This window comes from Protopterus annectens, chromosome 8.part0, assembly GCF_019279795.1.
Source record: "Protopterus annectens isolate FY-2018-M chromosome 8.part0, PAN1.0, whole genome shotgun sequence".
Classification (NCBI taxonomy): domain Eukaryota; kingdom Metazoa; phylum Chordata; order Ceratodontiformes; family Protopteridae; genus Protopterus; species Protopterus annectens.
Genome location: NC_056741.1, coordinates 565,867,512 through 565,881,919, shown reverse-complemented (window position 1 = coordinate 565,881,919; position 14,408 = coordinate 565,867,512). Strand labels below are relative to the sequence as shown.

At 40.0% G+C, this 14,408-nt stretch overlaps 1 protein-coding gene across 2 annotated transcripts in view; it reads left to right on the top strand.

Moving 5' to 3' along the window:
- Positions 1 to 14,408, top strand: part of LOC122808931 (octopamine receptor-like) — a 1,404,917-nt gene that overhangs the window by 1,283,978 nt on the left and 106,531 nt on the right. For both annotated transcript variants that reach the window (XM_044080065.1, XM_044080066.1), the window contains exon 3: positions 2,470 to 2,646. In XM_044080065.1, coding sequence (XP_043936000.1) covers positions 2,470 to 2,646 — 177 coding nt within the window. The remainder of the gene's footprint in view (positions 1 to 2,469; positions 2,647 to 14,408) is intronic.

Below are 14,408 nucleotides of genomic sequence, written 5' to 3'. Positions count from 1 at the left end.
TATGCGTAATGGCTAGAAGCCTTGAAGTCATTTAAAAATAAAATTACTACATTATGAAATATTCGTGTAAACGGCCGAGAAACAGAACTAAAACTGCATTAACAGGTAGAGACTAATGTTACCTTGAAACACCCAAGGCTTATAGGAAGAGGTTAATCCTGCTGGAAGAAACAAACAGTGCCAGCTTTCCACATTACACATCAGTAAGGATTAGTACAGAGTCTGTTAAAACCACTGAAAAAATGGCTGCTGCATTTGCAGGCACTTCTGCTCAAATGTGTAGCTGGACTGCTGAACTCCCTCTGCATCCTAGTAAAAGAAGAAGAAAAGGAAGTAATTTATTTGTTTTTCTATTGTATTTCAATTTCTAGGTATGTTGTTACCTAAACTTAATCACAGGCTAAGTGAAATACCAGGTTATGGAACCTTAGACTGTAATGGCATCTTTTCCTAATTCCTTCATGTATGTGATGTTTTTATTGCTGAACCACTGAAGCACTTCACTACAGTTGAGAATTTTTATTTATTTTTTTCTGAAATCTGGAGAATACCATATGGAGAATGCAACAAACCAAAATAAAAGTTGAATTCTATTAGCATGTCACATTCTTCATCATTTTGACAACATTCTGGAAAAGGATGTGGAATTGCAGTTAAAGTCCCACTTAGAATAATATGGTTTAATGAACAACAAACAGCATGGCTTCAGACCACCTTCATAGTTTTTCGTACTTATCATGTTAACTTTCAAAAGCAATAGGCAACGTTAATTTCACTGCAGTGTTATTTGTGGACTTCTTCAAAGCACTCAATTCCATGATTCATGCCATCCTGGTAAATGAGTTTTTCTTTGTGGTCTGTCATTCTGAACTATTTCATGGTTTGTAAATGTTCGTTTCATATGAGCAACAATAATCACAGAATAATTTTACAGTGGTGTAGGTTTCCCATGGAGTCCTTAGTACAAGACATTTTGCCTTATGTTCCATGTGCTCTAACTTATTAAGCTTCCATATATAAGTAAGCTAGGTTATACATATACTCTCATTATTTGGGTCTCTGATCATTCACATTTGGATATTCTATCTAATATCTCTTATTGTCTTCTATTGCACATGCTTTTCTTAACTGCTGACTATGCCAAAGTAAAATCAACATAGCCATTCCCAGTTGGTACAAACACCATCTGGAGTCTTGTATAAGTTCAAAAGACTTCCTCAACACAACACTGTATGCAGGATAGATGGAATTTGGATGACAGCAGCAAAACTGGTAGCTGATCTGTTTCAGAAGCCATCAAAGGTCTCAGCATGTTCAGTCCTGAGGAAAGGAAACAGAAGAACATGATAGACATGTTCTTGTACTTTAAGGAAATCTATAGTCCATGTAGGCATCATAGTAAAAAGCAAGTGTATATAAACAAGAGGGCACAATTTGGAACTGCGGGATTGGCAGCTTAGCACAGTCATCATATAAGAATGTTTTTCACAGAAATGATGGTACATATTTGGCAATACCTTCCTAAAGAAGCAATAAAGTCAAAAATGTAGTGAATTCAAGAATGGACATGAAAGACTTAAGGTCATTCGTATAACGACTGATGGTAGGTATTGGAATAAGATGTTATATAAGTATTATTTTAGTTACCCATTACAAACTGAGCAGACTAGGTGGGTCATGTTGTCCTTATCTACCATTAAAAAGTGTCTTTCTGTGAAAACCACTCTCATACCCTGAATTTTCAGACTCACTTGTAGTCCATTAAAGATCAACTCATTGAAGTCTTTACTAATTTTCAGACTTTTAAGAATTGCTGCCCATCTCTAGTACACTCAGCATCTTTCTCATTTGCAGTCAGATTTCTCACAAGATCCTGCTTTACTCAGAATATCCCAGGTATTTTCTACCATAATTTCAGAGCACAGAGGAAAGCCAAGGTCATATTTGGACACCACAAATGGAACTGGATATCTCATTTACCTTTTCATAATTCATAATTTTATTAATCACAGTTTTATGTTTTTTCCCCTACTTTTGATCTTTGCACAGTATAACTGCTTTCTTTATATTTCAAGGTTTGTGCATAACAACATGCTTGGAATATTCTCTGCAGTTTGTGTGTTAGTAAATGAAACTGATGGAGTGTGCCAATACTGGAAGGGACTTATTCTCTGCATGAAGTGGAATTATCTAAACTCCAGTCCAGGTTCATGAATGCTTCAAAAAAGAGCAAATGTTGAGTGCAACTTCTGTGTTATACTAAACTGAGCAGCTCCTTTGATGTCAAAAGAGAACATTATTAAAAATGTTATTATCAATACTAGTTGACAGGACTATAGGACTCCTGTTTTAAAAGTAGTCTTATTCTAAATGCAATTCAATGTGTGCACGCAATTGCAATATTCTTACAGAAACAAATGGCTGCCCTTTTCATTATGTGTAATAATTTTCTGGTTCATCTTTTCACAGCATTATTTATGAAGTGACAGGAATGTGGCTCTTTGGGCAGCAGTTCTGCAAAGTTTGGATATCCTTTGATGTAATGTTCTGCACAGCCTCAATTGTTACTCTGTGTTTCATCAGTCTAGACAGGTACTGTTCTGTTGTCACACCATACCACTATCCGAAGAGGATGTCACGCAGAAGGTCAGAAAATCTTTTTTAAGTAACATTCGTTATGGTTTATTATTTTATTTAAGTGCATAATGACTGCAATTTATACTTGAAATAAGTCCTGAAATATATGAACTGAAACTGTAAGAGTATGTTTTATTTTCTGTTTTTCAAACTGAAATAGTAGGTGCTTGTCTAAAATGTTGAGAAGGGAAAAGAAATTTAAAAAATGGATTATGTATATATATATATATATATATATATATATATATATATATATATATATATATATATATATATATATATATATCAATAGAATAAAGTAGTTTGTTATGAATAGTTTGTAACAGTTTCCCAAGACTTCAGAAGAAGGAAGTTAACACTGACAGGTGTTCTCAGGCAGCAAAAAATATAATCAGTATTCCATTTAGGTTGCCAGTGACACCTCATTAATCCGCAAGACTTTTTTTTCTACATTAAGTCTTAGCATGTACACTCTTTATGAGGTGATTTACCTGAAATGTTAATGTATTCTCAGCTCTGTCCCAGACAGTATTGTATAAAAGCATCATTTGATCTACTGTATGAGCAGGTAAATGTATGACATGTATGTCTTATCTGTAAATGTTAATCTAATCTCCACTAGTTTCTATTGATGCTTTTTTGCTCTACATGCTTTTTTGTTTGCCTAATACTTTACTGCATGCCTCTTTGTTCATTTCACCCAGGAACATTCAGATTTCTGTTTTGCCCCATATCCCTTTTCAGAGTGCACATTCAGTATGTAGAGCTAACCACAAGTAGTGTTGTTACTTGACTGGCCTTTAATGGTTGGATACATTATACCATCGGTGTTATACCTTTCAGGAAATTGTGTTTCCAGAATAGGACATAGTACTGATGTCTTTCATTGTCTTACCGTGAATTGTGATCTGTAGAGTACAAACATTAGCTGTTCACTCCATTTAACAACACTCTGCCAGTAACAGGCCACTCACTTTAGACCATGACTCCCAATTAACCTGCTAGTGGAATCCCTGTTGAGTTTGCCCTTCATCATTCCATCTGCATCACAGACTGGAGTGCTGACCTCATTGTCAGCCTTTCCATATCATCTCACAAGCTGTAGAATGAAAGTAACATAACACAGAGTGTCAGCAAAATAAGTCAGTCACTGTGTATCAGGTTGCTCATATTTAGCAAATAACCTCTTAGCAGATGTGTCATCCCCAATTGTTGCAATAATTATGCCAGTCATCTTATTGTAATTCTTCAGAGTATTCACAATATCACTTCTGAATGTATTTCTGGGTGCTTCCTTCCCAAAAACATGTTTCTCAGATTCAAACTTTCCTTCTCGTAATCTGAATCTTTGGATGTCATTCTGCTACTACATATGAACTGACCCCTAAGGATACTCCTTTTTTGTTTAAAGGGGTATTGACTAGTAAAGTACAGGTAGGAGTTAGAAAAGGTACTCTTCCTGTAAATCCTTGATTCAAACCCCTGACTCTCCTTCACTTTCCTCAGGGTCACTTCCAGGAAATCCATCTCTTGATGTGTGATAGAGTGAGTAAATTTTAAAAATTCAGTAGTATGGTTTAAATAGTGGATGAATTCCATCAATTTAGCCTCTGTGCCAGTCCAAAATATTCAAATATCATCCAAATAATGCTAAATTAAATAAAATCAAATGTATGTGAATAAACGGCTGTTCACTCCAACCGTGGTTTATTTTATTTCATTTTACCTCTAAGGACTGGTGCTTTGTTCTTGTTGGTTCTGAGTTTTGGTTAGCACCTTGCCTCCTTCATCGTTGTCTTTGTTGGTTACTAGTTTGCATGGAGGACCAGGAGGTATGCGATAGTTTCCCAATAGAGGGAACTCAGGATGTCAATTTGTTCAACCAGAGGTTAGTTCGAGTGGAAGGGCAACTTACCCAATTGGTGCAATGTCTTTCCAACAGGTCAATAAATGTGACTACAGACAGTATCGGGAATTTTTAGTCTTTACCCTGTAACCAGGAAGCATTGGTGGAACAGGGCTCAACCGGTACACAAACAGAGGATATGATGTCATTGAGCCTGCTGAAACTGCTGAGAGAAGGGCGAGCAGGAGGGTCGCTTGATGGAGGATTGAATTTGCCCTTAACAGGGTTATTGGTTAACCAGGAGAACAACGCTGTTTTTTTCAGCAGAGAAAGGGCACGGACACATAACACAGGTGACTATACGCAGGAAGCTCTTGGTTCTAACCAAGCAGTGTTCTACCCTGAACCGAATGACATCTGGGGAGGGGGGACAGCATGTCTGCATGGTTGAATTCCCACGGTACTTTTTCAGACTACAAACCTTCAACTACACATATGGTTAGGGATAATTCCTGTGGGGAAACTGATTTAAATGTTACTAATGCTTTGAATGTCAAAAAATTGTCTGATTTTATAGCTAAGTTTAAAATGTTAGGTATTGACAACAGTTACCTTAAAGAATGTATCAACCAGAGCATTGTCCCCAAGGGTCTTAGGGTACACAAGTACCCGAACAATGTTGTAGAGGGTACTACCTTCCATGATGAACTTTTAAAAATTTTTGATCGGTGTGGACATGACATTATGAGGGCCATTATCAGGGAGAATGAAAGGGAGATGGATAATTTACAGGTGAACATTGGGAAGATTAACCAACTAGTTATTACTGACCTCATGTTTACCATAGAGGAGGAAAAGAAGAAATATTTTTATATCAAGAAACAGGTTGAAGACAAATGTGTGATGGTATATAAAAGGAAGTGTGGGAAATTAGATAGGGATTTATTAGAATACCAGCAAAAACGAGCCTACCCCAAACCAAGAAATGAAACTCACACCCACCAGACAGGGTGGGGGGGTGGAGGACAGGAACAGGGAAATTGCTCAGATTAGACTACCAGTACACGATCAGTGGGATAGGGGGGTTAACAACATGGAATACATTGGTGAAGAACACAGTACACACCACCTGAACCGTTAAACCCTTTAGAACATCCCGAACTGAGGAGATCAGAGAGGTTGAGACAGAAGACCCTGTATATTATTACCAGGGAGGATCCATCAACAGGAGGGGGTATTAGGTGGCACCCCACCCCTGGGAGATAACCCTGGGGGGGTGCCATTATGGTGGAAGGAACACGACATACCATGGGAGACTTTAGAATTTACAATTTTGGTAGAGTGGACCTCTCTACAAAACATTTTGAATTATTCATGAAGGGGATTTAAGTTTATTCCCAGTAGCAGAAGGGGAGTGGCAGATGTTTTGATTGATCTCAAGATGTTTTTGAGGAAAAAGAACTTTGAAATTATTTTTCAGGGGCAGAATAGGATAGTTCAGACACAGGGGGTTAAAAAGGCAAGCACCACCAACCCTTCCATCCATCCTCAATTGAGTAATTTTGAGTTCCAAGTGGAGAAGGAAATAAGAGGATGCCTTAACCGTGGAGATTACATTTACAATCTCAGTAAGGAGGAAAGTGATCTAATTAGAACCTTGAGTCAAAACAAGTATCTTAGGGTAATGCAGCCTGACAAAGGTGGGGGGGGGTGGTATTAATGGATAGTATTTTGTTTAGTAGTAAGATGTTAGAAATGTTGAACGATGATTCCAGATACGTTTGAGTGTCCAGAAATGAAATAAATGTGGCTTATAATACGATTGATTTCGGTCTGAATGACATGCTTCAAGACGAACTTATTGATCTGGACACTTTCAGGTATTTAACCACCAACCACCCCAGGATTCCATCTATTTTTGGAATTCCCAAGGTTCATAAGAAGTCCCAGGACACCCCCCCACCCCCCCCCCCCCCATGAGGCCCATAGTGGCGGTGACAGGTTCCAAAACGTATCCCTTGGCCAAATACTTGGATTCAAAACTCAAAGGGATTTGGACCACGGCGGGGGGAATCCTGAAGGACTCCTGGGATTTTCTTAGAAGTATTAAGCGGGATTTATACACTGATTCACTTATTTTTGTGACTTTAGATATTCAAGATTTGTTCAATGTGATTCCACATCAAACTGGAATGGAATGGTTTGAGGAGGCTCTACACACTTATGGAAAATTGGAAAGGAAGGAATTCTTGGTGTGTTTAGAGCTCATGGAACTTGTACTGAGGTATAATTTCCTGTTTTTCGAGGGGGATTTTTTAAGCAAACTAATGGGGTAGCAATGGGGGCATGCTGTGCCCCCACATATGCAAATATCGTCCTTATGGTATGGGAAGAAATGTTTGTCTTTTCCTCTGAATACGCACAGTATTGGAACTATTACAAGTGTTATTTGGATGATATTTGCATATTTTGGACTGGCACAGAGGTTAAATTGATGGAATTCATCCACCAAACCATACTACTGATTTTTTTAAATTTACTCACTCTATCACACATCAAGAGATGGATTTCCTGGATGTGACCCTGAGGAAAGTGAAGGAGAGTCAGGGGTTTGAATCAAGGGTTTACAGGAAGAGTACCTTTTCTAACTCCTACCTGTACTTTACTAGTCAACACTCCTTTAAACAAAAAAGGAGTATCCTTAGGGGTCAGTTCATACGTAGTAGTAGGATGACATCCAAAGATTCAGATTATGAGAAGGAAAGTTTGAATCTGAGAAACATGTTTTTGGGAAGGAAGTAACCCTTAGACATGATTGAGGAGGTAATGGCAGAAGTATTAGAAGAGAGAAAAGGGAGATTTTGCCATATTCTGGGCCATGGTGAAAACACTACAAGTACAAGTGGTAGAGATAAAGGGAATGGAACAGAACAATAATACCTACTGTAATCTATATTGTTCTGGAGCTTTTCTCCCCAGGACTCCATTGAAAACGGGTTCATTTTGGCCCAATGGACTATCCTGGTAAACCAACTGCAAATAAATAAATAAATAAAATAAATAGAACAGGAGGGGGATTCAGCACCTATAGGGGCATTTGTTATGAAATATGATACCGATACCCATAGAATTAGGGGTATTATTAACCACCACTAGGAAAAATTTAAAGGGTACTCGGACTTGGATGTTTTGTTTAGAAATCCAGTTTACTTATAGAAGAGGAAAGAATATCAAGGAGCTTTTAGAGAACAACAGCCAAGAACCACATAACCATAGGAGATTGGGCACTTAGAAATTTGGTACCTGTGCACAATGCCCCTACATTTTGAACCAGGGGAGTGCGCATGTTGAAGTGAGGGATAGAACTATTTGAGCTAATTCCTTTACCAATTGTAACAGTGAAGGTGTGGTGTATCTTGCCACGTGTAAAGGCTGTGGGTCATTTTACGTGGGCAAGACTACACATAAGCTTAAGAGAAGAATTTATGAACATTTGAATGCCTGGGAGACTAGAATCAAAGTTAGGGAACTTTATTGGCAGCTTGTACTGGAGGCCGGTCAACTCCCTGGTCTTAATGAACACATATCTATTGTTCCAATTTTGAAGATGAGGGCTGCTAAGTTGTAGGTGTAATTTAGGGATTCGGACACTAGATGGCAGTTTTGACCAGCAACAGGGTGGACTAGCTTGGTTGATTCTTAGGTAAGAGGTTGTCTTAAAAAAACTTGTATATTGTAATGTTTATTTTCATTTTTACTTTGTGATTTTAAATTTGGTTATCACTAACAACATGTATATTTTTTAATATATTTTTAATCAAAAGATTATATGTACAAAACAAGTAGGATTTTACACATAAACCAAGCAGAATTTTAGTAAGTGTTTTGTGGTTGTTAATGAGTTTGCATTGGGTTCATTGCTCAATTAAAGGAAAGGGGAAGGATTTATATAAAAGAAAGGAGGGCTGTTTTATTCTTTATCCTTAATCTACCTGATGAAGTCCATGGGAGACGAAAACACTTAAAAAATTTGGTGTTTATGTGTATGTGAATAAACAGCTGTTCACTCCAACCGTTGGTTTATTTTATTTAATTTTACTTCTAAGGACTGGTGCTTTGTTCTTGTTATTTCTGAGTTTTGGTTAGCACCTTGCCTCCTTCATCATTGTCTTTGTTCATCCCAAGGATTCAGAAACACTTTTTGCTTTGTGTTAACCAATTTTCTGTAAAGAGTGACCATGCACTGGGTGGGGATGATTCAGAGACACACTGAGTGAGTTTCTGAAAAAACTGAGAAATATGGTGGCCTGCGTAATATACAAATGGTGAAATAATGATAAAGAAATTAGCAGCAGTATTAAAATGTGGGCAATGTAGGATTCAGATGAGGTTATACAATATGGTGGAGTGCTTCAGAAACATATATATATTTTATATGTATATATATATGTATATATATATATATATATATATATATATATATATATGTGTGTGTGTGTGTGTGTGTGTGTGTGTATGCATATTCTGGACAGAGAGACTCTACCATGAGGGCTGTTGACCACAGTAAAGTTTTGGAGCTACAGGAGACACACCACAAAAACATGTGTGGGGTAGCTGACACATTACTCAAAATGTATATACAAGAGGGTGTTTGTACTGCCAATAATGATGACTTTATATGTCACTGTCCTCATTGTGCTGAGTAATCCTTCTGTGCTTAACATATCATGCCATCCATGACATATAAATAGTGGACTGCAATGTGTGGATAGATGCTTTGTGCGGGAACTGGTTGAGCTGTATCACCATCATGTACAGGCCAGTGTGATGTGCGATGCACCTGTCTTTGTGGTACCAAGGTATAAGTGGATTTAAAAGTACAAACTACAGGGACATTTCAGAGACCAACAGGGGACACTGTGGCTATATCCTTCATAACTCAAGGATACTTCACTAGTTCCTTGATGCAAAGTTACAGCATGTGAGGGAGTGCATCGCCATGCAGGTATTTTATAATTAATTAGAAACTCACAAATGACAGAGAATGCCTACAGTACTGCTCTACCCAAGTCATTTTTGAACATGTATTTGGTCTGATTAAGGCCCACTTCAACTGCCTGGATGTATCTGGTAGTGCACTGCAGTATGACCCCATAACATGCAGTAAAATCTTTGCAGTCTGTGCAATGATGTTCTTCATTCCACATTGCTGCAGTCCTAACTATTGGGTAGTCCGCTGTCCAGTCGGCCCGAATACCAAAGTATATGGCTGACGTCGGTCAGGGCGCATTAGACTGACGTCAGTACGTCAGGGTACTAATGCGCATGACCGACGTCATATCCTCAGTCTTTTTTGCCGCATGGTCCGATGCAGAAGCAGTTTTGCGAGTGCAGGTTGGCGTTCTGAAATTTTCTGAAGTCGGAGTTTCAGACCGAATCAAAGTTGGCTAAGTACCCGTTGGGAACATTTTGGTTTTTCTTGCCTCAGTATTTAACCGGATGTCAGAAAAAGTGAATAACTGTATTTCTTGTGGGAAACAGATACCTCATAGGGATTACCATACCTTGTGTATACCTTGTTTAGGGCCTGAGCACGACGTTGTTGGATGCCGCTCTTGTGCTAGATTTAACAAACGCACTATTAAGAGAAGGTTAGACTGTGCCAGGTTAGTGTTTGGGAAGCGTTGTAATTATAAAATGCCGTCGGATGTTCCGACGCCAGCTTCATCCAAAAAGCGCAAGGACAAAACAGCGAAGCCTAGGGTTGATGAACCGGCAGTCCCGGACGTCGGTTCTTTAGAAGGCTCAGTGGAGCCAGAGGTTTTGCCAGGAGTTTATTTGGAGTCTCAGGCAGAGACTTTACTGTTACAGGATGTGCCTTCTCAGGAGGTAGGCCAGGCTGAGGGGGCTTCTCAGGTAACTGTTCTTCCCTCTCTTCCCAAGGTAGTTAGAGCCTCTCCTTCTGTTTCCAAAACTTCTTTGAGAGGTAGGCCAAGTTTAGCTTCAGTGGGGCTTCTCCTAGCACTTCAGGTTCTGTGCCTAAGAAACATATGCTTAAAATGGCAGAAGATTTGGTTACTATGATTAGAGGTGCTATGCCCCTCCTGATAAGAGGCCTAGGGTGGAACCTGAGTTTGAGAGTTTTGAACAGTGTTCAGAGGCTTCTGAGTCTTCTGCGAAGACTTGCAGGAGTATCCTCCTTATTCTGATTCTGATGTGGATGATTCCACTCCTACAGCTTCTCCTCCTGAGGATTTCTCATTTTCAGAGACTCTGCATTCCATGAGGGAGCACTTTAAATGGGAAGGCCAAGATTACTCTGATTCCAGGAAAAGGCTTAGGGAATTCTTGTTTTACCCCAGCATAGGCCCTTAGCTATACCTCCTGTGTTGAATGTGGTGGAAGATGTTTTTGCAGAGGCTTCCCTGAACCCTGATTCTTTGCCTCCTGCTCCTGTTAAACCTGATAGGTACTATAGGGTGCCTGAAGCTCATAAGTATCTTTTAAGAGTCCTAGGGCAGACCCGAAACTGTTTCTCAGGGACCTAAAGGTGTTAAGGCCTCTGTTGTTAAAAACCCTGTTCCCACTGATAAAGAGGCAAGGGCTTTGGATAGATGGGGAAAGAAAGTGTATACTTCTTCCACTTTAGCCATGAGGGCGTTGAATTGTCAGTTTCACATGCTAAAATATCAAAATTATCTCCTTTCACAATTGAAATCTAAGGTGGATGCTTTGGCGGAAGGTATTGAGTGTAAAGAGTTGCTGGATTTAGTTCATGTGTCTGAACAAGTGGGTAAGCATTCTTTGCAATGTGGTTTTGATGCTGTACAGGCCTCCTCAAGGGTGGCTGCCACTAGTTCTGTTCTTCGCAGGCATGCCTGGTTGAGGGATCAGAATTTAGCTGAGCATGTTAAGACAAGGATTTTGGATGCTCCTTTACAGTCTGATGTGTTGTTTGGTTCACCTGTGGAAGCAGTTTTAAAGAAAATGGAGGACAAAGCTAAGTCTATGCAAACTGTTAAAGATTTTTTGCAGGTGCAGCCACCGAAGTTTAGTAGAAATTGGCCTACTAAGGGATGGACATATCCTGCTTATGATTCCCAGTCTAGGGGTAGGTCTAGACGTGGTAGGGGCAGAGCTCAAGGTTCTTTTAGGCCTAGAACAGGGAGTTCACCTGCTCAGACTTCTGGTGAGGGCAGGGGTCAGTCCTTTCGTAAACAGACCCAATGACCTGCCTTTTCAGCTGCCAGTAGATTCTCGTCTGGCAGCTCCTTTGGGAGGAAGACTGTCTCTTTTCAAAGAAAATTGGGATTTAATTACTCAAGACAGATGGGTGTTGGATATCATTCACCACGGTTACAGGTTTTATTTCCATACATTGCCCCTTTCAAAGGCATGCCAGACGTTCCTCCTCCACAAAGGAAAGAGGCTCACAAGCAAATTTCTCTGTTACTCCAAATAGGGGCCATTCAGCCAGTCCCTGTATCAGAAAGGGGCCTAGGATTTTATTCTCGCCTGTTCCTAGTACCAAAGAAGGGGAACACGTGGAGACCAATTTTGGATTTATCTATCCTCAACACTTATCTGGACATTCCCAAGTTCAAGATGTTGACGTTACAACAGCTTTTACCTCTGCTGGGCAAAGATCACTGGATGGTAACTTTAGATCTCAAGGAAGCTTACCTTCATGTGCCTATAAGACTAAGTTGCAGGAAGTATCTGCTTTCGAGCTGGAAATTCTCATTATCAGTTCTCTGCATTGCCCTTTGGCTTATCTACTGCCCCAGAGTATTCACAAAGGTTCTGGCTCCAGTGATAGCTTACTTCAGGCTAAAAGGAATTCAAATCTATCCTTACTTGGACGACTGCCTGATTCTGGCTCAAGAAAAGGAAGACCTTCTACAGCATCTGGAATATGTTATAGCAGTGCTAAGATGCCTAGGGTATTCTGTGAACGAAATAAAGTCCAGTCTAGTACCCTCTCAAGACATGTGCTTTCTGGGTGTGAGACTGAATACAGCAGCCCAGATGGCCTTTTAACCCCGGACAAACAAAAGAGTCTATCCCTTTACTTCCATCAACTATCTCATCAGTCCGTGCTGACTGCAAGGACAGTCCTTCAAGCATTAGGGTTCATGGCATCTTGTATTCTGGTGCTTCCCAATGCCAAACTGCATATGAGGAAGCTGCAATGGTATCTCAAAATGTATGGACACAGCACTGCCAGGATTTGGACACTGTCATTCAAATAATACCTTGCCTTCAAAAAGAATTTTTGTGGTGGGCTCAGGAATGTCACCTAAACAAGGGACTCTCTGTGACCCGGCCAGAGGCGAGTCAGATTTTAACGACAGATGCCTCGGACATTGCTTGGGAGCTCATCTAAATGGAAAGTGGATACAAGACAAGTGGCCTGCCAGACTACAGCATCTACATATCAACATGAAGGAGATGTTAGCAGTCCAGTTTGCATTAATGGCTTTCAAGGAGTTACTTCTTCCAGGGCAGGTGTTGATTCTAACAGACAACACAACTGTCATGTGGTACATCAACAAACAAGCGGGAACACATTCTTATCCTCTATGCAGGCAAGCAATGATTTTATGGGAGACTGTGCTCAGCTTGCATCTAACTCTTCAGGCAAGGTTTCTGCCGGGGGCACAGAACTCCTTAGCAGATGTGTTAAGCAGACAAATCATGGATCCCCACGAGTGGAAACTGGATCTTCATGTATTTCAGAAATTGACAGTGTCATGGGGAACTCCAGACATAGATCTGTTCGCTTCTCCACTAAACCACCAGCTGCCAAAGTTTTGCACAAAGGGGTTTCATCACACAGCTTGGAAAGTGGATGCTCTGTCTTTCAGTTGGAAAAATCTTCATGTGTATGCCTTTCCACCTCTGCCTCTTCTTCCAAAGGTGCTCTTAAAGGTCAGACAAGACAAGCCAAGGATGATTTTAATAGCTCCAGATTGGCCTCGGCAACACTGGTACCCACTACTAAGGAGTCTGGTAAGGAAGCCTCCATGGCCTTTACCTTTGATTCCACATCTGTTATCTCAGAAGGACGGTCATCTGCTCAATGTCAAGCTTCACTCTCTTCATCTAACAGCCTGGCATATTCTGTGTTGAAACACAGCAGGTCTCAACTTCCTCAACAAGTTTTAAATGTGATTATGGAAGCTAGAAGACCTAGTACCAGGAAAGTGTACGCAGAAAAATGGAAGAGATTTTTATTTTGGAGTACAGCAAAGAATTTGGAGATTTCTGAGCCTAATTTGAGTGTGGCTCTTCAATATCTTACTGAGTTATTGGACAAACGTTTGTCCTTCTCTTCCATTAAGATTCATGCTGCAGCAATTTCAGCTCACTATGATTGTGACCCACCATTGTTTTCGCATCCTTTGTTCAAGCAGTTTCTTAGAGGGGCAAAGAATATAAGACCCCAATGAGAGCTCCTACTCCTGCTTGGGATCTCAATTTTGTGTTGGAAAAACTTACTCTACAACCTTTTGAGCCTGCGGCTACTGCTGAATTGAAATACTTGTCATGGAAGACTGCTTTTCTGTTGGCTATTACTTCTGCAAGAAGGGTGTCTGAGTTGCAGGCCCTTATGGCAGTAGAGCCCTTTTGATTTTCCATAAGGATAGGGTATCATTACGCACTAATCCTTCCTTTATGCCTAAGGTGGTTTCTAGTGTGGCTTTAAACCAAACTATTCATTTGCCTACTTTTTATGCAGACCCCAAAATAAAGGGGAAAAGATTTTGCACACTTTAGATGTACACAGGCAATTGCGTTATTATTTAAGCAGGACTAAGGATTTTAGGCAGTCTCAGCAGTTGTTTGTTTCTTTTGCTTTGAGTTCAGGGCAAGCCTGTGTCAAAACAAACTATTTCTAGGTGGATTGGGTTTTGCATTGCAT